Source organism: Strix uralensis, chromosome 19 (assembly GCF_047716275.1).
Source record: "Strix uralensis isolate ZFMK-TIS-50842 chromosome 19, bStrUra1, whole genome shotgun sequence".
NCBI classification, from domain to species: Eukaryota; Metazoa; Chordata; class Aves; order Strigiformes; family Strigidae; genus Strix; species Strix uralensis.
The window spans coordinates 5,625,517-5,648,319 of record NC_133990.1 but is presented as its reverse complement, the minus strand read 5'-3'; the positions used below and the strand labels follow the sequence as shown (position 1 = coordinate 5,648,319).

General features: G+C 46.4%; 1 protein-coding gene across 1 annotated transcript in view; it reads right to left on the bottom strand.

Moving 5' to 3' along the window:
* Nucleotides 1-17,679: 17,679 nt before the first annotated feature.
* Nucleotides 17,680-22,803, bottom strand: part of HS3ST3B1 (heparan sulfate-glucosamine 3-sulfotransferase 3B1) — a 30,138-nt gene continuing 25,014 nt past the window's right edge. The window contains exon 2 of the mRNA XM_074889256.1: nucleotides 17,680-21,486. Within this exon, the coding sequence (XP_074745357.1) occupies nucleotides 20,868-21,486 (619 nt within the window). The 3' untranslated portion in view covers nucleotides 17,680-20,867. The remainder of the gene's footprint in view (nucleotides 21,487-22,803) is intronic.

The following is a 22,803-nucleotide window of genomic DNA, read 5'->3' as shown; positions in this document are numbered from 1 at the left end:
CCCTACCTATCAACTTTTTTAGAAAGAAAAGTCCAATTTTCTTCCAGATCAGGACAGCAGCTCGCTGTGCCAGAAACCTGTGGCTGCTCCTGGGCTCTTGGCTTCATTTTAGCATCTCAGTGCTCAGGAGGAGATCTGTACCCAGGGAAGCCCCTGCCTTGTTCATGGGGCTTTTCTGGAAGACAGAGCATCCCAGGGAACCTCAGACACTAGAGCATGTAGGGGTGGGTTGCTGGGCCAGTGCTTTAGGGCAAATTGCAATTAAATCCAAATCAAACCTGGCTGTCCCAGGCTCAGGACTGGCTTGGATACTGGCTGGACAGCCCAGGGTTAGCTGCCTGCACACACATTGGTGCTCTAAGTGAAGCAGAGCTGAAGAGGGATGCTCAGCAAATTGTTCAGTAATTTGCTATTCTTGCAGCACAATCAGCCTGATTTACACCAGGAGCAGCTCCTGGAGGAGACCTTGACTTCAGACACATCTGTGAAGCGCCTGACACTGCAGAAGGGACTGCAGGAACTGTGCTATGAGACCCAAAGAACAAGATGGTGCATAGGAGAGAATTAATCAGTCTGCTCTGAAGAAGAAAATCTCCTTGCTAGGGAAGGAAACGGCTTCGCCTGTATGATGAAAAATTTAAGAACCCCTGGCCTGGCAGTTTCCTCCTGGGGAGGGTTAAAGCAGCAGCCTGAAGAGAGAGGCAGACCTTTCCCTTTACATATAAACTGCACATACACTGCACCATCTCAGTGAGTTTCCTAAACAAATTGCCCTCCTTGCTCTCCTCAAATCCAGGGAGATGTTCATCCCTTCCTCTTTCCAGAAGAGAAACAACTAAAAGAGGAAGAAACCTTGTCTTTATAGTTCATATTTTGCCAAGACTAAACTCTCAGAGCTACACTACTCCAGCCTGAGCCAATCCCAGCATCTCCCTCCTGCAGTGTGAGCATTTGTTGCTCTGACTTTGTAGTAAAGAGGCTAAATTGGGGCATTTACTAGCCCTGGCATCCTTCCCTGTAAGGCAGTCGACTCCCTGACCAAGGGGACTGTGTAGTTACAGAAAAGAGAAGAAGTTCCTTTTCTCTGGGATTTCACCACTTTCCCAGGTTCGAGGGGAGGCGAGCATCGCCCTCCTCGCAGCTCAGTGCCACCAGGGGTAAAACAGGGATGATGGAGACATTGTGGGAGTGTGGGCACTCAGGGCTGCTGACGGGAACCACACAAGCTGTGCAGACAGTGGCTGTATCTTCTCACCCTGCCTGTCCCTCCTCGGCCAGGGACCCAGCTGTTTTCTCTGCAACCTCAGGACACGGACAAGGTCGGGGAGGGAGCGCGGCACGAGGGTCCCTGGGGAGCTCTGGCACTGGCCCTGCTCCATCAAGCACCACTGCAAAACCCCAAGCAAACTCAACAGGGGCTTCAGCAAACAGAAAGTGGGGCGGGCAGCAGCGCCCGTGGAACAAGCGGGGCTTTATATAAACATCTGCACCTCCGCTCCCATCACCCGTTAGGCCAAACAAAAACAAAGGCACAAGCTTTCCATTTTCTTCTTTTATTACCCACCTTAAGAAATAAAACAAAACACTGGTCAGCCACAGGATTCCTATTTTTATGGAGACCATCCTGCCACGCTATTGCTCCACAAGGACATTATTAATGCCATTTACAGCTCAGCTAATAACCGAGCCTCAGCCGCTCTGTAGGCGAGAGCTGTGGAGGAGTCATTACAAAGGTGATCCCAGCAAAACCTAATTCTGCCTGGCCGCATGCTGGCAAGGCCAAAGCAGCAATCGTTCTGCGTCCTGGCTGTAAAATCAAATTAAATTAAAGATCCCATTTCACCAAGGGCCTAATACTAATTTGTGTAACATTTCCATTAAACAATGCTGCCTACAGAAAACATACACTAAAGCACTTTGACGATTTAACAGGGAACATTCCAATAGGAAACATTATTAGATTTTCCTATTAAGCTGCTCAGGGCACACACTCGCTTAATAGATGTTAATTACATTAGCAAGGCTGCAAAATCAGTCCTGGTGGAATCTAAGTGACTTTTGCAAAATTGACTCAGTCTTGGAATTTCTGTAGGGACAAAAGGTAAAAAAACCCCAACACATAGATAGAAAGCTGGAACAAAGCCACCATATCACCATTTTTTCAGCAGTGGCTTTAAAACACTTTAATGTACTGGTGCATTTTGCTTTCACATTTCCAGAGTGGAATTTTCACTAATTTCCCAGCTTGGCAAAATAATTGGAGACAGCTCATGTGATTTGATGAATGGATTTTTTTTTGCGAGTGGAAAGAATAGTTGAAACAGCAAAAAGGCTGAGTATTTCAGTTCAGTGTTTTTGTGAACCCTCTAGAAGTATTCCGTATTTCTTCAGCACGTGCTTGTGTCCTATTACATTCAATTGGGATTTAAATACACACTTTGAGTTAACAAGGCATATAATGATTAGCCTAAATCAAGATCTAATTACAGAAGATTGTTGACAAATGATTTCAGACAACATGTAAATGCAAGCCAAACAGTATTTCGCTTGCACCCAACAGGATTACTCTTTTTGAGATAATTAGCTTTGGCCTAGATCTATCATACCTAACATTTGGGTCTATGCTTCCACAGACAGCTAACCTCAGCCACATTTTGGAAGCATACCCAGTTTTCCGCTGACTACTGAGAGAGCCTAAATGTGGATTTAGGACTCCACAGCTATATAAAATTGCTTCTGGCTCAGTCCTTGATCTTTTGGAGGTACATTTCCTTCAGTTGTGCTGTCCAGCCTTACACTCTACCTCTTCTTGCTAGTAAAAGGCAAGAGCCTTTGAAAGCTCTGTGACAGCCTAAAAAATGATTCTCATTTGCAGGGCTGGGAATGGTAAGCCATTTTCCAAGGCCAGTGGCAGAACTAGGGCTGGAATGTGTTCCCTGAGGCCCCTAGCCCTGCCTTGGTGTGTGCACATGGACATGCAAACCCCTCAGGGTTTGCCTCTGATCCCAGCTCAGGGCTTGAACAGAAACCGTAGCGCACAGCCCAGACAGATGAGACCCATGAAGGTTTTCTGATGTTGAGTTTCATCCTACATGCGAGCACAGGAAGGGCACTTACATATACAATGCAATCTCCTAAATCTTAATTAGTCATATCGTACCTTAAATTCAATAATGAGCTGATGACACAGAGCTCCAGGAAAACCTTTCTGTTCATTTAAACATTTCAGTATTAGAAATACAGTAGGCACTTCAAATGTATCCAAAACCTTATCCAAATCCCTTCCCTTACTCTGAGCTTACACGATTTTTAACAGATGTATTGCATTAATAATTAAGATAAATTTAAAGGAAGATTAGGCCTGAATGCGAGTTTCTGGAGAAGTGGGAGGTTATGAAGTTCAGCACAGTGGCATAGAAAGGAGCCACCTGAGCTGTATTTGTTACTGCCGTGCTGGAGGAACACCAGCTCTATTCCCTCCAGGCTTCAGCGCTGTTGCTCCTGGCTGCTGAGTTAGAACCTTGGTTGAGTTTTATCAGCCTTAAGAGGGGGAAATCAACCCTGAGGTTCCTATTCATTTCCACTTCTGCACTGCCTGGGAGCTGAAGCATGGCTCTTGCAGAGGACTCTCTGGTGCTGAGTCCTACTGGGTTACTGTTTCTCAACAAAGTGACAGAACATGTGACAGCTTTCCTCCAGAAACAGTGACCACACTGTGGGTCAGCATTCTGAAAGAGCGTTCCCATTCCCTCATAGACTGGTGAATCTCCATAGCTCATTAGTTTGAATTAAATCCAGCATGGGCACACCTCTTGGCCCAACTCACCCCCACATGCAATGTAGATGGAGCACCTTGAGCTGCCCTGCTCCTCCTCTCATCAGTTTGGTGAAGCAAAGATCTGCATTTTCCCTAGATGTCCATCTCTGAGACTCATAACTTCCAGAGCCACCTTGTCTGAGCAGCCAGGAGAGACCAGCTCTCCCAAGACTCTCCCAGTTCGCTCCACTCATGGTCTCTAATCCAGGTCTTCCAAGGTACGAAGGTGTCTCATTTTGACCTCTTCCAACAAGAAACCAGCATGGATAAATACCAGAGGAGGAATTTGATGCCTAGGTACTGGTCTTTGCATGCTCTGCCACTTTGCTGCAGGATGACCCCATGCCTGGCAAGGAAGGACTCCTACTACTGACTGCCAAAGGGGCTGCGGAGGGGGGAACGCCTGGGCTGCAGGGAGCTGGGTGAAGGTGGAAAACCATGAGCAGAAGGGGAAGGTATTTCATCATGACAGTACTGGGTAGACCCTGGATTTGAGGTAGCTTTGGGTAATTCTCTGCTCAGCCCTTTGGAGCTTGCCCTGACCCTTCACCAACAGCGGGAGAAGGGCTCCGTCTCCGTTTCCACCCCCTTGGGGCAGGTACGTGTCCACACCTTTTGGAGCACACCAGAGGGGAACAGCCATTACCCCACAATACACCAAGGAGGCGGAAACAAGAAACTGCTTGTCTCGACATAAGATTTCTGACAGCTTTTAAGCAGACAGACACGAACTGAAAGCCACCCATTAGTAACCCACCTCCCAGGCAATCGCTCATGTTCTGTCATTTTGGCTAAAGTGTCATTTAGACTAATTGGTCTTTTTCAGAGGCCAAATACTACTTATGAACCCTCCCTTAAAACTACATGCAGCCAATGACATCTCCAGTGTGAAGTCTTTCAGGCTTAAAACATCTAATTAAGTAGATAACATCAACACAACTTCTGCTCCACTCCAGGAGCTGTCAACACACAGAACTACTGTTTTCTGCAGTTTTTTATCATGAAATCCATTATATTTGGCATTTCTCTTAAGTCCCTAACACAAGGACACACACTATTATATATGCAACTTTCAACTCTCTAATTTAACTCCATTTCTAGCATTAATGCTTGGAAGAAAGAAAAAAAAAAGGTACACTAGAAATCATGACCCGAGTGTAATTGAGGCCTCAGAAGTAGAAGCTAATTCAAAGCAAAACAGACACGCACAGCCCACACCCCCCGCCATCATGCCCTCATTTCCAACAGCAAAGTTAGACTCAGAATCACTTAAGATATTACTCAGCTCAAGTGATGTGTCAGGAACAAGGCTCTGGCTGCAGTTAATCCACTAAAAGCAGCATTAAACCCCCAAAAGCACGGAGGGACCTTGTACCATCTCCTATGTCTCTCTGTGTGCAGGGGCAGCCCAAGAGTCCAAGCTTGGCTGAACAAGGCAACTCCATTTCTTCACAAAACCAAATCGTTCCTCCAAAGAACCCGAACGAGTGTAATTATGCCAGGTGTTTTATCCATTGACCCAAAAACAAGCATTATGCAGGAGACACACAGCCTTGGGCAAGCTGCCCTAGTCAAAGGACTGGAAAGGAGAGATAACCAGATAGGAGGAAAGGGGTTTCTAGGCTGAGCCCAGTGGATGCTGCCTTTCTGGCAAGTTTTCCCACGTAGCCTTCTGCAATGGGAAAGAAATCTTGGTTTTGAGTAGCTGATGGCACTAGGAGTGGCAGAGGGCAGATGCGGAAAGGAAAAGCACTTTGAAGTGCAGCTAAGCAGCAAAGTGCTCTGCTCAGCCCAGGGAAAGCTCCAAGCCAGCACAGTCAGTGGGCAGCCATGGGAGCCAGCGAAGGGAAATTCTGGCCTGAAAGGGGATATTTTGAGACAGCAGATTTGCTTCCCCCCACAGCTACAACCCAGATGCTGTTTTTCACATTGCAAGATGTATTCAGCTCTGCTCACAGCGTGCACAGAATAGGGACTGACAGCTATGGGCCACCAGAATGGGCAATTCCACAATTTTAAGTGTACTGAAGGCACAGCTGAGTCTACTGTTAGGAATAAGGGGCTAAAACTGCTTCTTTACCTCGGGAAAGACCTTTGGATCTATTCATATCTATGCTCTAGATAGAAACTGAAAACTCTCCTCCTGTACATCAGGCAGCCCACATCTGGTCATCCTATGGGCTGCTCTCCTCTCGCTCTCTGCCAAAGCCCCACTAATATCAGTCAGCTCCATCTGAAACTGCTTTATCACTGTGAAAACACGCCTCTGCTTTCCTTTTTATTAAAACCCTTCTGAAATCTGCTACACCTTTGGCTCCTTCCTGGGAATAGCACCGATCAACATTTGTTTGGGTGTTTATGCTGTTTGCTTGCCAAGAAGCAACTCTGGCGCCTTTCTGCCATTCAGCACCCCATAAAAACTTTGGAATATATCATAGCTTTCAGGAACAATCTCTAGACAGAAGCTGCTGTTAAACCACGTGCAGCACACAACTACACACTGAAATTTGTCAGTGGGTCTAGGATTTCAAGAAGATGATCCCTGGGAGGTTGATGACCTGCCTGTCCTTCCCTCTGCTTTCAGACAGGGCAGGTACCAGTGGACCGAGGCGCTTGCCCTACCAGCACACAACTCCCATTAGCATTGTCATCCACATGCTTATATTCATCCAAAAGCTGAACTCAGCTGACCTCGCTTGGCTGGTGAGATCACAGCCCAGAGAGGTATGGCTGCAGGCCAGTGAGAAAACAGATGTCTGCTATAGACACCACTCATTGATACTTTATTCCCATTTATTATTTATTTAATACACACTCTAGGTCAATTAGGGTTTTGTTATTGTGAACTCTGTACTAACGTTTTTATAAACGAGGTCTAAGAATAACTGGAGAGACCCTTGCCAGCGGACATGATAACTCTCAGTACCGTTTGTTGCAAGAGAAAGATCGTCTCAGTGCTGCTGCTTTTTTTTTTTGTTTCCCCCACTCCTGTTCTGTTCTGTGTTTAGAAAGTCAGAAGTCTTTTGGACCTTCAGAAGTCTTTTGGACCAGCAGCTCAGGGCCTTCTCTAGCTCAATGGCATCCTCCCCAAGGCGGAGCTTACCAGGAGTCCAGTGTGAGTCCAATCTTCAGGATCAAGAGAAGCTGACAAAGAGATTAAGTGCCCGAGTACCAGCTTCCCTGGCACAGCACCTGGTTACTCCAGAGACAGCCACAGGACACTTTGGATGTTTTGCAGCAGCATTTCAACATCACACAAGCACCTAACAGGACAGTGCAAAGATTGACCATGTGAATATAAAAGCAATTGGGGGCAGAAAGGGGAAATGAAAATAAAAGGCACCTCATGGGAGCAGGGAAGCCATCTTCTTGGGGAAAAGGCAGGGCTAGAGACTAAATTCTCCTAAAAAAAAAAAAAAAAAAAAAAAAAGAGAGGAGAGAGAGAGAGAGATATGTTAAATTGGCTGAGATCTTCTGACCAAGAGAGAAACAATTACTCATATATGTGCAACCAGAGCAGCTCTCAAGTTACTGCTGTTTTGCTGCAGAGAAACCCCCTTGTCCACTTTCTCAGCTCTGCCCTGGGACTACAGATCAGTCACACGGTTATTTTGGTTCAGATTCACTTCAATCCCAGGAAATGCTTAACTCAGGGATATAATTGACCTGGGTCCCCTCTACCCTCAACAGCCAGAGCAAGGCACCTGGGCCCATCTATGCCAATTTGGTTTGTTGGGGAGATCTATGCTGGGAGATATGATGGGCATTTTATTCTCCCCACGCTCCAGGGCAGTACAGGAACATATCCAGCCCCAACATAATTTGTAGCAGCTTCCCAACAATCCACAGCAGAAACCAAAAATTGGTACAGGTGCACCCCAGACCCTTTTCCCACATTGCATTGCAGGGGTGAGGGCTAGGGAGCAGCCTGTGCAAATGCAGCCAGAGGGGTATTTTCAAATGACATTTTCCTTTATCCAGTGATAATTGATGGTCAAGCCATTAGAACAGAGATTAATGTCATAGGGTCATAGAAGGTAGTCTAGGAGGGACCTTGAGGTCATCTAAATCCATCCAACCGCCCCACAAAAGGCTCATTTCTGACAGATATTTGACCTCTTTGAAATAAGAAGGAAGCTTCTGACCAATATTTTAAACAAAAATTTTCTTTGTCTGAATACAAAATATCTCATTCATTTCTCTCATGTATAAAAAGTCTCTAAAGGCACTTTTTCAGGTATTTCCAAAACAGAATCAAACTCTTTAATGTGCTGATCAAGAGAGACACTTCTGAACTTTCAGATTGTTTCCAGCAAAATAATTCATCTTGGGGCAACCAAAACTCCAGGGGGTTATTCTTTACTTGTTTTTAAGCTTTGTGATCTGCCAGGAACTTCAAGCTGGTTTCATTTAAAAATTGTATAGAATTGCCAAAAAGAAATAATTCCTATTTGCACAGATCCAAGGACCATTCATTTAGGACCAAGGACACAAGTCAGTTTGGGGTTATACTGTGCCATCAGCGAAGCATCAAGGACCCTTGAGGGATTCGCTCAGAAGAATTTCGGTGCAATAACCTCTCTTTTACATACTTTTCTCTCACCTTGTTTCTGCCTCTCTTGCTGCTGCATCAAACCAGGAGGCAGGTATGCCTGTTGGCAGGGAGGGAAGAGGGGGCTAACGGGCCTTTGCTAAGTACTTTGCTGAACTTGACTGAAAGGTGCCACCTAAGCGTGCAGCTCTGGTGTGATGGATGTGAAAGTGTAATGCAGTGTTTCCCTCTCATAATTACAATTTCATCATGTAATAATAATAGGTAGTGATTGATTGTGACCCTTCACCGCTGCAGGATGTTGGTCGTTAGGAAGAACTGATTGATCACTGGAGGTGCCATTTGGCCATGCAGAGCCCTTCCATTGCCTTTTAGAAGGGAAATGAAAGTCTCTTTAAATAAATAAAACTTTAAAAGATCCCAAATCACTATCAGGAGACTCTTAGCCCTGTTCTACTCTTATAGTGTCAGTCAGCAGAGCAGGAGGTTGCAAGAGAGCTGTCTCAAAAGGCATCATTTGGGTGCTGTAAGCCTACGGAGAACCCTCCTGACCATAGTCACTCACCAGGTGGGGAGACACTGAGGTAAGGGACAGCAGGGACCATCTGCTCAGGCATCCGAGGGACTGTTCCAGTTGGTGGCTCTGGCACAGGGACAGAGTTTCTGCTCTCTGATCCCTCAGGAGAGCAGAGTTCCAGTCCTCAAATGTGATCTCTATCTGCTTTAATGCTGTAAACAAGAACTGTGGGCTGAGGGCCAGGAATTCATCTTTGATTGCCAGCTCTGCCACAGGTTTCCTGCATGTCTTTGGGTAAATCACTTTGCCCCTTTGCACTTGTGGTACAGGGATGAAATTTCTTGTGTCTGAATGTCACAGTCTTCAGGGACAAGGACTGACTGTTACACAGGGATGCTGCCCTTCCATTCCAGTGGGGCTCAGTGTGGCTGGAGACCTCTTGGGACCTCCTGTACCAGTCACAAGGACCTCACGCTCCAGGCTGCATCCCTTTCCATCCCCTTGAGAAACCCAGCAGCTTCCCAGGTGACTTTAGGCACCGCTTGATGACAGTACATTAATAAACAGAGAGATCTGCTGTCTGACAGGGATACAGAGCCTGCACTCCACTAACATCTGCCAGAAGTGTTGTCAAGCAACTAACTGCCTGTAATTGAGCTCTCAGAAGTATCTGCCCTGAGGTGAGCCGCAGAGAAATTTTACAAATGAAGATAATAGATGTTTATGTCACACACACACACGAGAAGCAGCAAGCTACGATCACTCACTTGATAAATCCACCTTCAGCAGCAACTGCAGCAGCTTTGTCCACAGCTGAATTAGGGTCCCTCTGGCAGCATTCAGTGCCTCAGCAAGCAGAGTGAGGCTGCTTATTGCCCTGCATTGAGCCATGCCTGGAGCTGGTCATAGTAACCCATGTAATGTCATCTTTATCCCACAAATATTCATAGATTTCTGCAGATTTCCAGATAGGATTCATGGTCTGCAGGCATTCACCAGAACATCTGGAGAAACAGGGCCAGCCACATTGCTAGCATTAATCAATTCAGCTTACTTGAAGTCAACAAGTCTATGCCAACTTGCCCTTGCCAAGAATTAGTCAATCTTTTCTAACCTATAAGCTCTTCCTGAACTTACTGTTTATTCCCAGGACACATCATTATTTACACTTTTAAATAGGAGGGTGAAGGCGGTGAACAGCAAGAGAGATAAACATACATCCAGCTGTAGTATTCAAGTGCTGCACCAGGATTAACAACGCCATCAGGGTAAGCTGAGGCAGAACCGGGAGCTCTGCTTTCAGGATGGAAAGAAAACAGATGCATGCAGGCAGGGTAAGTAGCTTGCCAAAAAAAAAAAAAAAAAAAACCACAACCCATCCAAACAATCCAGTAACATAAAACAAGCCTCTCAAAATGCAGGATTTCTTTTCCGCTTTTTAGTTGACCTCCTAACAGGGTTGTGAATCTGTGAAGAACCTGAGAAACTGCCCAAGCACCTGGGTTTTAAATGTTTGAGGTAGCATTTTCAGAAATAATTGGTCCTGAAGCCCAGATCCCAATTAGGCATCTAACTTCCAGCAGTGCCAATGCAAGCAAATTGCTGTTATATTTTGAAGCTAGAGGCCATAGGAACTTAATTCCCATCAGCTTTCCATAGGAAAATGAATGCTAAGAGCCCAAGTTACTTTTGCAAATGGGATTGTACAGAACTGGAAAAGCACCTCGTTGTAAATGTTGTAGATTGCCTGTGAAATGCCAAGAAGTATCCAGAAGATCAAGTATCCCACCATTATCCTTACTTGAGAAGGGCAGAAAGGGGAGCTGAGTCCCTGAAATAGTCAGAACTTCTGAATGTGGCCTTCTCCATCTGCAATGACCTCTTGGTTTGGTCATCTGTGCAGACACAAAAAGGGACTATTGGCTTCATCCTTAAAGAGCTACATGTGAGCACAAGTGTTAATCCCTTTCACTGGTGGCTGTTTGTGGGCTCTGCCACAAATGACACAGGCACTCAGCAAATATTTCATATGCTCCCCTTCCACAGCTAGTCCAGTCCTCACGTCCCAAGCTACTCTGAGCGTGCAAGACCCCTCACCCTCACATCCTTCTGCTTGTCTGGAGACTGTTATTCACTGTTGATACATAAATACTGTGTATTTTCCAGCACAATACTGGAACAACTGAGTTGCCAAGCATGTTCTCAAACAAAGCAGTATAAAGCAAATATACACAAAGGAAGTGTAATGAGATCCCTGTGCTGTTACCCCTCCAGGGATGCATAATGCCAGCCCAACACACGGCGTATGAGTTCCCCAAGGACTGACAGCCAGCTGGATCTCTCGTACAACTGTATCACTTTGTGTATCTGTGGACAGGTCAAGGTAGGCAGAATAAGAGACAACCTCGACCAGTACCATAGGGCTGCTCAGGATGGAGTGGAGGGGAAGTATCTGACTGCCCAGACATTTGCTGCTGCCTTCTGAAGACTTGTACTTAGCCTAGAAGCTCTGTGGAAGAAGATCCCAGCAGCTGCTATAAGCCCTGCTGATCCACTGAAATCCCTTGGACAACTTCAGCTGCAGTGTGCTAAGTGAGGCTGATTTACACCAAGTTGAGGATCTGGCCCTCCACGCTGGAATTTGACAGAAAGACCTGAAAAAATATAATACAGTGTTATTCTGTGATGATCTCTATTTGTCCATGTCTCAGGATCACTTGAGCAGCCCACAGCCCACACTGCAGATGGAAATGCAACACACCCACAATTGCACATGACTGTGGCCCCAGCTTTTGGGCAGGTATCTGCTAAATTTGACACTGCATTTTAGCAGGTCTGACCTCCCCAAGCTTTCCTGGTGCTGCTGGGCCCTAGGAGATCTGTGCTTTTGAGCTTGCCCCTAGCTGAGCCATGTTAGTACTTGGCTTGAAGTTTACTTTTTCCACCACTCTTGTGATTAATGAAAGCCAAGTGCAGTCTGACACTTTTGGTCTCGACTCTGTTTCAGTCCATCACTGAACAGCAGTTAGCTTGAGTTTGGATACCAGCACAGCCCAGGGGCTCCAGCACACCTCTGTATCTGCCTGAGACCTTCATCTGCAAGTCTGCTCAGAAACCAGCTGAAACATCGGGCTTTCACTTCCCTTCCTGCTGCAGAGACGCATCCAGCTGGCTGGGTCCTTGCTCTGATCCCCACTGCCCCATCTGGCTGCCTTATGCTGGGTCAGAATTAGCAAAAAAGTGTTAGTGCCACTCCATTTTCCAAAAAGTTGTTTTCTTAGTTTTTAACTACATGGAAGTTTCTGCCGAGCAGTTTTCCACAGGTGAAGTGGATTTTCCATAGGAAATAATGAAAATCTTGGGGGGAGAAATGAGTCAAAAAACTCCTTTGGGTTTTAGGGGAGTTTTGCTTGTCAGGCTTTTTGTTTTTCAAGTTTTGCTTTGATTTAGGAGGAGGGTAGAGTGAGACATAGGGTAGAGCAGCTCTGCATCTCCTATAGCAGGCTGAAAACAACACGGTCTCTCCTGTGCCACCAAGATGTGGGACCCTGGATCCGGGGCGGGTTGGCCAGAGCCTTTCCCAGCCCTCAGCAGTGACATGCCATGCACCAGACAGAGTCCTCCAGTTTTATGGGCTGCAACACCATGGATGTATTCACCTGCTCACTTTCCCCCTGTTCCTCCCTGAGCTCAGCTTTGGGAATTCAGTACTGGAGCCTGGCTGGTCATCCAAGAGTACACAGGTGAGAGGGGAAGACCATGGTAAATCCAAGCCAGCTGTAACCATATTCCCCCTGAAAGCTGTTGGTGAAGCACTAGGGAAATGCTGAGCTGTAGGTGACTTATCCCAAACCATCCAGAAGTGTAATTTCACTCCTGATGAGAGTCTGAAGAGCTGCAGTTAGTCAACCATATCCAACTTAAATTATGTGTTTATTATCTCAGTGGGCATGACCCACTGGGTTTTAGAAATACTCTTACATATAAAGTATCTCTAAGCATCCACTGCCCATGTAAAGGGCACAGAAAGGCAATATTTGAGGCATCCCTATACCTATTTTCTGTATCACCCTTCAGTGATCCGTTTACTGCCTGCAGCTTCCTCCCCAGCCCACCCTTTGAAGGCAGTGAAACTCTGCCAGCTGAGGCTCTGCCTGCCTGGCACTTCTGGCTGTGTGCTCCCTCCTGCTTTCCCCAGGGAGGTGTTGGAGCAGCTCTAGCTGTCTGTCCGGGTCATCTGCCAACCAGCTTACCTTGCAGCAGCCCGGGCTGGCTGGAAACAACAGTTCCTCCCACAGGAGATGCTCTCGGTGGCTGTGGGTAGCAGGCTCTGCTTCTGCAGTGGCTGGAAACAAAGGAATTTTTTGGAGGTTCAGGCCAATATATATAAAGAACCCAGTACTTGGATGCCTTTCTAAATTACCCAAGTTTCTTTGATCTGCAGCTGGGACTGGAAGTTGCATAAGAAGGGGTATTTGCTAATCTCTTTAGGTTATGTTCAAGGTCTGCTTTGACCACAGAATGGACTCAGATGCACTGCTAGAGAAAACCCATGCAGAACGTGGGCCTCCAAATTACAGATTCACCCCTGTTCACCTATGAGCAGCAGAAGAGAAAGGTTCATCTCCAGTTCCTTGCTCATAGAGCTACCTGGGGTTGGAGATGGGATACTGGATGCAAACTACATGTCTGATGCAGTCTAAGAAAGTCCTGTATGGGACCATCCTCAGAGCCTGCTCCAGGGACTTGGAAAAGAGCTGAACTTCAGGTAACAAGCCATTAGTAAAAACCAAGATGTGAACTAAAGCAGTAAAGCAGGAAAACTAACACTTTCAATAACCAGGACACACATGCGTGGGACAGAGCCACAGATGATAGGTGGAAGAACCAAATCTAAAACATCTGCAACAGCTGGTATCTATGAGAAATGCCAGGGATGCTGCTCAGAACAGAATAGCCAGTGATACTCTGTGAAAAGCACTTGACAATTTTCCCTGAGAACTGCAGGAGAAAGCCTCTTTTTCTGTTAGAATAAAAGGCCAAACCAGAATCCGTATGTTCAACTTGGTACTAGAAGAAAGGACAAGGGAGGCTTCAGGGAGCAAGGACAAGCTGAGGTCCTGGAGAAGACCTGGAGTAGAGTCTACAAGTATTCCTGGGGAGGGAGGCTAGAGTTGTGCTGTGAAACCCAAGCTAGAGTCCCTGCCCCCTTTCCAGGGCGATGCAGAATTATCTAGGGATGCTGTTCTTATTAAAAAGAAAAAAATTTTCTTTGCTTCAGTGCCAAAAAGTTATATAAAAATAATTCATGGCCAGATTAATGAGAGAGAGAAAGTCATTAGAAATCAAAAATGAGATAATTCTGCTGTAGACATGAGTGATGGTGAGAAATAAATTATATTTGGCTGACATTACTTAATTAGTTGGAAACATGGTGCTTTCTTAAATTTTCTTTGGTGAAGCTTTTAAGCTTTTGACACATAAATTCCCAGCTAAATAACCTAGATGTCAAAGCAGCCAGTTGCATCTTCTCTGCCAAGCCAATTTTTGAGCATATTATTTTAAAACTTCATTCCTTTGTTCAGAACTTTGGTTGCTACCAGGGCACAGCATGTAATTTCTGGCAAGAGCTCAATATCCACATCAGACTTTGTTCCTGAGGACAGCTGCTACCAGTGTCCTCCCTACCAGCTCCTGGTGGGATGGGAAAAGATCAAGACAAATGGTGATGCCTTCATTGCTGTAAGCAACTTGAATAACCAGTAATACTTAGCACTGCTGCAGTGCTTCTCATCAAGCACCTGAGAGGATTTAATGAGCATAAATTAAGCCTCCCAATTATAGCTGACTGTATAAATAGTTGCAAATAATATTCCTGGAGAATGCTTTTCAGTTTTTAACTGAATTGTTACAGTGGCTGATTCTTGCAACCCTATTTGTAAGTCCCTTCTCAGAGACAGGGGGAAATTGTGGAGGCAGAAGTTAAGATCTAAAAATCCTGCAGGACTGAACCATGGGCTGCTGTAAAACAAGGGAAAGCAGCAGTAAACAGCTTAGAGAGAAGAGTTTAGAAATAGCCAGATCAACCAACCTACTGTGTCTTTGGTACCAGTTGCTCCCTCCCGGTGAATTAGGGTGCAGGACCCTGCAGTGATCTGGAACAGGTGTTTTAATGAAATTAATTATAATCTGAAAATGGTGAAATCTTGATTGACAGGAAGTTCTGAGGACTCGCAGTGGCCATGAGGTTTTATTCCAGCTGAAGGTACCAATGCTAACATTTGACACAGGAATTCCTCTCTATAATAAAGACACCATTAAATACGGTACTGAACACTTACCTTGCATTGGAATGTTTGAATGATTTATAACTAATTAGTCAGTATTATTACATTCTTAAATATATGCATTAGGAAAAGAGTTAACACCATAGTTCTTAACCACAGAGAGAAATTGGAGGATAATAAAGTTTAGCTTTAAATAAAGCTATTAATGGACAGATCTAGTGGCTAAGTAAGATTTTTGAAGGGGGAAAAAATAACAAAAACTTAGAAAGAGAAGCAAAACAATTGCTACTGAAGTGTCCTGGTGGTTAGGGATCTGGGACTGCCAGCAGCACAACCTCTCAGCCATCTGTATACCAGTTCCAAGGGAAAAAAAGCACTCATATAAGAATGACTTCTTCCTGAAACCAGTTTTTATTGGGGCCCTTCTCAAGCTTCAAGTTTGTTTTGAATACATCATTTTGGTTCAAAGCCCAATAAACATGGAACTACCTACAGAAGCCACCGATTTTTTCGATGGCTTTGTTAGAATGGATTCAACTCCAAGCTTTAGCAGCACTTTTTGCCCTTGCAGATCCTCCCCAGCTCTTTCCCTGGTGCTTACAGGCTACCCCAGCTCTTTCCTCCCATGTTTTAACCTTCCCTTACCCTCCTCAAAGAGGTCTCCACACCCACCGAGTACCACATGGAGGTACTCACAGCAGCAGTCCTTTCCCTTTCAGGGGAATTCCTCCCTGCTCTGTGCTTTCCCATCCCTGGCATCTGCATCTTTGCAAGGTGACGGACTTCTGGAACGTTATCTCAGCACCAGACCCCAAGTACTTTCAGTAAAAATGCTGCATTTGTTTGCACAACCTGGAGACTTGGTTCATTTTTAGATGAAAGCAATAGCTCATCACCTTTCTTCCACCAACCTAGAGAAAAAGTAAACCCACCTTAATTATCACCATCATTAGCAGCAACCTTTCCTTGGCTGCTTCTGCCTCACCTACCTCTTCATCAAACCATTCTCATTCAAGAGCTTCCTCCTTTAGCAGAAATCCCTAAAGCTACTAGAAGATCCTTGAGGCCATCTCCTTCAGAGCAAACACTTCTCTGCATTCAGGATGTGATCCCATAAACCACCCAGATACCCTTATTCTTATCTTCTAGATGCTCTTGCCAAAACAGCACCTGAGAACGGGCCCCAGCCCAAACTGGGGAAAGAACCCCCAGTATCTACAAGCCCAGGTGCAACTGGGAATAACCTCCAGGGAGATGCAGAGGACAGGGCAGATGCTGAACCTCGTAAGGTGCTGAACCTTCCCTTTCCTCTGCAGCACCAGTCTCCTTGTGAAGGAAAAGCAACCACACTCTTTCCATCCCAGAACTGAGTAGCTCCCACAAACACAAGAAGGAGGGACAACACTCTATGAGCTGCTGCAAAACCAGGCTGAGCTCAGACCTCAGCTGCCCACAGGATTGACATCTGCTGGGACATTAGCAGAGAAGCACCTGGATTTGAATCAATCAAGGTGAGGTGAGAACCTGGTAACTAGTTGCTCAACTCTGTCACAGCTGAGCACATCCAGCTGTGCTGCTCAAAAGGTACATGGGAATTTTAAAGTAAAATTTACATATATGTATTTGAAAAATGAGGCACCTATAGAGTTTAAACATTGCCAGAGTTTGGCAGCAGGTAATTGCAATCCTGACAAGCTGGAATTTCCCAGGCTGAACTCTTCCTAAATCGCTATATTAAATCTTGTGCTTACTTTTGACTCCATTTCTAGAAGGTCTCTGAAAAATGGGCAATCTGAAAGACTCCCATCAATTACTCTACACCGGATGCAAGACTTGCTATGAAAAATTAAATTATTTTAATTCAGTTTAGTTAAGTGGCAATTGCTACGTTACATAAATCTGTAATGTTCTTTAGGCGCCGCTTTCTATAGCACTGGCCTGGGATTCTTCTGAATTTAATGATAATGAATTTTTATGTCTTAAAGTGTTGGGTGTACAGGGACCACTAGTGACCGCTGGCCCTAGAGGTTTGGCCCAGCATCGCGACTCTAAGCACAATGCTTTTGAAAAGAAACTTGGCACTGGGAAGGTTCCCCACCAGCAGCTATAAAGGACTGAGTTTGTCCTCCAGCATCCCTGACCAAGAAGGATGGTTTCACCAACCACCAAGCCCATCCAGCTTTTGCAGCAGGGCTGAGGGCAATCCCTCAGGTCTCCTTCCCTGACGTGGTGTTTGATGAAGGTGCATCCGACGGGACAAAACCCAACTGAGGAAAACACGCACGTGTTCCCCACCCAGCGAAGCCTCCGGCTCCCGAGCACAGCCCTGGGCTGGATGGGAGCTCACGTATGTGATTAAATCCTGGGCTTCAGGCTTCGCTGTGGGGCTGGCACAGTTGCAAGGACATTAATGGGGCAGACATGCAAGTGTCAGGGGCAGCACTACGCACGTGGGGAGGCCACCTCCACCTCCGCAGTGTTCAATGAATACAACCGTGTCCATTGCTTGGTAAAATATAGCTTTTATTTGTTCATACAAATAGTATGAATTATCAGAATTTCATTTTCCTAGAAACTTCTTTCTCTGTGTAAAATTAATTTGTGTTGTACATACCACAAAATAGTCAATTTACATTTTTTTTCAGATTTTGTTTTTTGTGGGTTTTTTCCTTTTTCTTTCCATTTTGTTCTTTTTTCTTACAAATTGGCTACTCTATAGTACCATGTTACAGACAACACATCACTAATACCTGTACTGCACTTCTGAATACAGGACTGAATGAAACTCAGCCATAAATTAATGTTACAATGTGAAAAAAAAAAAAAAAAAGAACTTCTAATCACACCTCCAAGCTTAACTTCAAAACAAAGGTATTTTTTAAAAAATGATGACAATAGCACTGATTCCAGTATTAGCAACCAGATGTACACCACGGGAAATTCATCTTCATTGTCCTATTTCTTAGGTAAGGCCTTTACATTAAAAGTCTAGCGCAGACTTCATTACGAAGGATATTGAGCCAGGGCTAACAATTTGCTTAAGGTTAGAAGAGTTGTTATTCGCTCTCTGTATTTCTACTCCCCAACAAGATTGCTTCATGAGAGCATTCTGCAGCAGGGCTTGATTATACAAATTAAGCCCACACTCTGCTGTACAGCTGAGGAAGGCATTGGGATATTAAACAGTTGTTTCCAAGAAAGCAAGAAGGAAGACGTAGGGGATGCGCAATCTTTCAGCATTCAAAAGCAGGCATGCACAGGCGCTCCGGAGGGAACCACGTGGGAAGGAACCCACGCCAACGCGGCAGATCCCGGAGGCTCTGGCCACGCAGCGGAAGGGCTCAGCCAGCAAAACCGCTTGGGAAAGCAGCGCAGTGGCGGCTGGGAGCTTACCCAAAGGCCAAGGGGAGAGGACAAGCTTCTTTCTACACATTGCATAAACCAGCTAGTAGGAAGACTGAGGTTTCGAGAACCAAAACCCACTCTTTTCCACCAGGAATTATTTTCTCTCCCCCTCACCCCTCACGCCCTGCAGCCCCTTCCCCTCAGTCACACAACAGCAGCAGGGGTTTGTGATAAAGCAGACACGCTGGTGCGTTCATCACCTGTCCTGGCAGCAGGGAACAGAGCTGGGGACCTGGCTGGAGCTAAAACCAAAGGCCCCGAACATGCACAGATCCAACCACTACTTGAGGCTCGCAGCTGCATCTCACAGGGGTCATGTGTGCGGTCTGTCAATCTGCGCAGCCCAGCGGGTCCCACACTCACGCCTGTGACCTCTGGAAGTGGGACTGTGTCAGTCTGAAGAGTCGCTTCATTGCTAGAAATGCCTCAGGGCAGAAAGGAGAGCATTTGCCCAACTCTTCCTGTTTGCAGGAAGATGTGCTTGGAGGCAAACCCCAAGGTGGGATTTGCACCCTGCTCACAGCAGGTTTGCTAGGCAGCTCATTGCTGATGTTATGCTCAGCATCCCCCTTTCCTTGAGGACACCCCATGTATGAACACATGCTCCACCACCACCTACTGGGCTGTGACCCCCTAAATCCCCTCAGAGATGTGACACCACTGGGCCAAGTCAAAAGCCCTTAGGTTCAAACAAAGCACTGAAGGGCAGCACTTTACCTGCAAATCCCTCCAGCAGACCCAGAGGTGAGTCCTGCTCTTCGCTGTATCCACCTGAGCAGGATCTTGCTGCCATCTTGCTCCAAAAATGTTCCAGTTGGGCTAGCAGAACCTCTGACAGTAACGATAAGGCATCGGACACACATGGCATTTATCAAAACCTCCTGAGCACACAAAACACGGTTAGTGCTCTCAGGAGAGCCCTGCCAACCTGTCCTAATGCCCCAAAGCATTTGGTTCCACCTGAGGGGAAGGATCTCCAGGTTACTGTACCTGGGTTGATGGGTAAGTGCTCAGAGCCTCCTGTCCTGCCCAGCTGCCACCAACACCCCAACCCAAGTACAGCCCAGACTCCCCCCTCCTCTTCTACAGGTTCACCCTTGTTGGCAAAGCAGCACTTCTTCCTGGCTCTAGGCAAACGCTGCTCTTTGGGAGAGACCATGGGTAGGGCATTGGACCAAAAAGTAATGGAAATCAAGGGCCAAGGCTGATGTTCCCCAGTCTCATGCACTGGGGGCTGCTCTGATGGCTGCAGGGCTGGAGGTAGTACCGCCTGCGCCATGTCCTGGGACACCCTCCATGCTGGGATGGCACCAAGTAGAGACCTGGGGTTTTCACGTGGCTCCGTCGGCGTCTTTGGTGGGTGGGTGCTGCTCCCCACACTGCAGGCACAGCCCTGCGTGCATGGGCACTCCGTGAACGACGCTTCTTGCAAGGCACTCAGACCAGCACCAAGCATGTCACACACAGACACATGTATTTTTACATTTGTCCTGCAGTAAAGGTTTAAAACGCATAGAGGGGTTGTGAGAAAGAGCCTCCTTGACACAAGGCAAGAAGGAAAAGTATATTGAGGAGACAGCTCTGCCCATGCAACAGGCTCTGCGGCTTCTCTTCTAGAAAGTGAGCACATTACCCTGCCGGCAGAGTCCTGGGCTGTGCAGCAGGAGCTGTATGGCTTGGGGTTCCCCACGCTCGACAGACACTGGTAAAACACCCTGCTGCTCAGCAGAGGTATGTGGGTTGCAGGGAGATGTCCAGCCTCCCTCCCCACCCACCCCAGCGAAACCCCCCCAGGGCTGCAGGACTAACTGGAAAGCTGTGGGACGAGGGAGCACAACACTGGAGCAGAGACTGGGACACCGGAATAGGGAAAGCAAGTGTTTATAATGGCCAGATACCCGTAACAAAAATAAATTTGTGCTTTCCCTCCCTCCCCGCCCCTCCCCTGCCACCCTTGCTTTTTTTGATTTTTTTAAATACAAATTTTGTTTAGGAAAAATGGAAGCACCGTCTGTTACAAACCAAACCAAGAAGAGGAGAAAACAGAATGAAGAAAAGAAAAAAAAAAAAAAGGAGAGCCATATTAAAATTAAACACCGTGGAATGTTAAACAGGTTACGGGCTACCGTTCTAGCCAGTGCGGTTAGGCAGCTTAGTGAATTAATTGCTTAGGAATTAAAAATAAATTATTATAAAATAGATTTCTGTACATTTTACATACATATATATCTCTTTATATACGCAAACTGTGCTGGGCAAGTAATTACAGAGGACTTTCCCACGCCAGCCTCAGTCCCAGCCGAAGTCCTGCCCCGTCATCTGGTAGAACTTCATGTTGAAGGGCCGGTAGAAGTCCCGCAGTCTCTGCACCACCTCCTGGTCTATGTCAGGGTGGGTCCTGCCTTTCGTCTTCCCCAGGCAGTGGGGTTTGCTGCTGCCTTCCGCCTTCTTCAGGCACGGGAACCCCTTGGTTTTGTTGAAGTAGAAGTGTTTGTCGGTGATGATCCTCTTGAGGCCCAGAAAGTCCTGGACCCTGCCCAGCTCCCCCGCGGGGTCGCTGATCAGCCTCTCCCCGCTGACGAAGAGGATCTGCCCGATGGGGAAGTAGAGGAGCCAGTTCTCCAGGTGCTTGGCGTAGATGCCAATCTGGATGGCGCTCCACGAGGTGTCGATCAGGCCCGTAGTCCTGTTTTTGAAGGTCAGGCTCTCAAAGGTGGGGATGTCGGGCTTCTTGGAGAGCGTCTGGGTGTAATCCGAGATGGCTCTGGTCACAGGGTCCCGCACCACCACGATGAGCTTTGTGCCCTTGGACATGGAGGAGATGCGGGCTGGGGCCTCCTTGGTGACAAAGTAGCTGGGGGTCTTCTCCATGGTGATCTGCCCCTCCAGCGTCCTGGGCATGAGGTCCCTGCCAGTAGAACACACAAACATGGGTTAGAACAGCAGGTAACAGGAACAAAAATATGCATATATATATATGTATGTTCACACATAGATACACAAGAATTCTTCTCCCTAAAATGCCTACACAAGCCATTTAGCTTGTACAGATAAATCCATTTTCCATTGATTTAAGGATTAGAGGGGGATTATTATTAAAGGCCACTGTATTAGAAATCCAGCTGAGTAATCTCCCAGTTATCCATGAGTGGATTATCTGGGCTACACTCTGCACCTGGAGCATGGCTGCATGCACCACACCAGCTCCAGACTGGTCAGGATGAGTCCTGAGCTGCACCAGGTGGCTTTCCTGGCTCAGATCAACACCAGAGAGCCTCAGCCCCAACCTAGAGCTTGTTTTCCCCACAGGAACGAGAGGAACAGTGTAGCAGAAAAGCAGGAGCTCACCAGAGCACATCCACCTTGCCTTCCCTTAGCTCCCAAACACAACACTTTTCCCAATTTAGGCAAGCGGGTGCAATTTGTCCCTGGCTTGTCAACAGCAGGACCTCACCCAACCACGGAGGTCCTCTTGCACCCAGATTCACCCACTACTTTACTATTCCTTATCGCTGTGCAGACTTGTTCCCTAATACACACTAGAAGCATCAAGAGTTGCTGGTGGCATCTGCAGCACATCAAAGTCCAGCACCCAACGAGGACAATCTCTCTCCTCCACTGCTACACGGGCTACAGCAGGTCGGGATACAGGATACGGCCACAGTGAACACAATCTCAGCTCATGGGTAGGACATACTCTCAAAAAACACCCTTGAAATCTAAAGCCTTCAGCAATTCCATCTTATTCCTTGGCTATTTCTAATTAATCATGTGGGGAAAACCTAGAGAGTTTGCAGAAATTATGGAAGCGGCATGAAGCAGGAAGAGTAATTTTTTCCTATCATTCACTAGGCAAGCCTAAATATTTTAGACCATTTGCCAAGTCTTTCCCTTTATAACCCAATGGGACTCATTTGCTCTGGGTTGCGAGACAGTTTAAAAAAAAAAGGCAAGAGGGGAGTCAGCCACAAAATTAAAGCTATAAAACTTGATTAAGTTTTCAAAGCATCCACCCAGCACAGAGAAATAACCAGCCAGTGTGTGATCTGCAAGCCTCAAACAGCGTTTCCCTCAGACTTACAACACTGCACACAGAGGCTGTTTGTTCCTGGACAGCCATCTCTTCCCTTACTGCTTTTATGCTTCTACAGCAAAGACCATCATGAGCTCTTGCAATTAAAAAAGCCACTGATAATTTGTGCTAAGGCAATGGTTGCCCCAATTA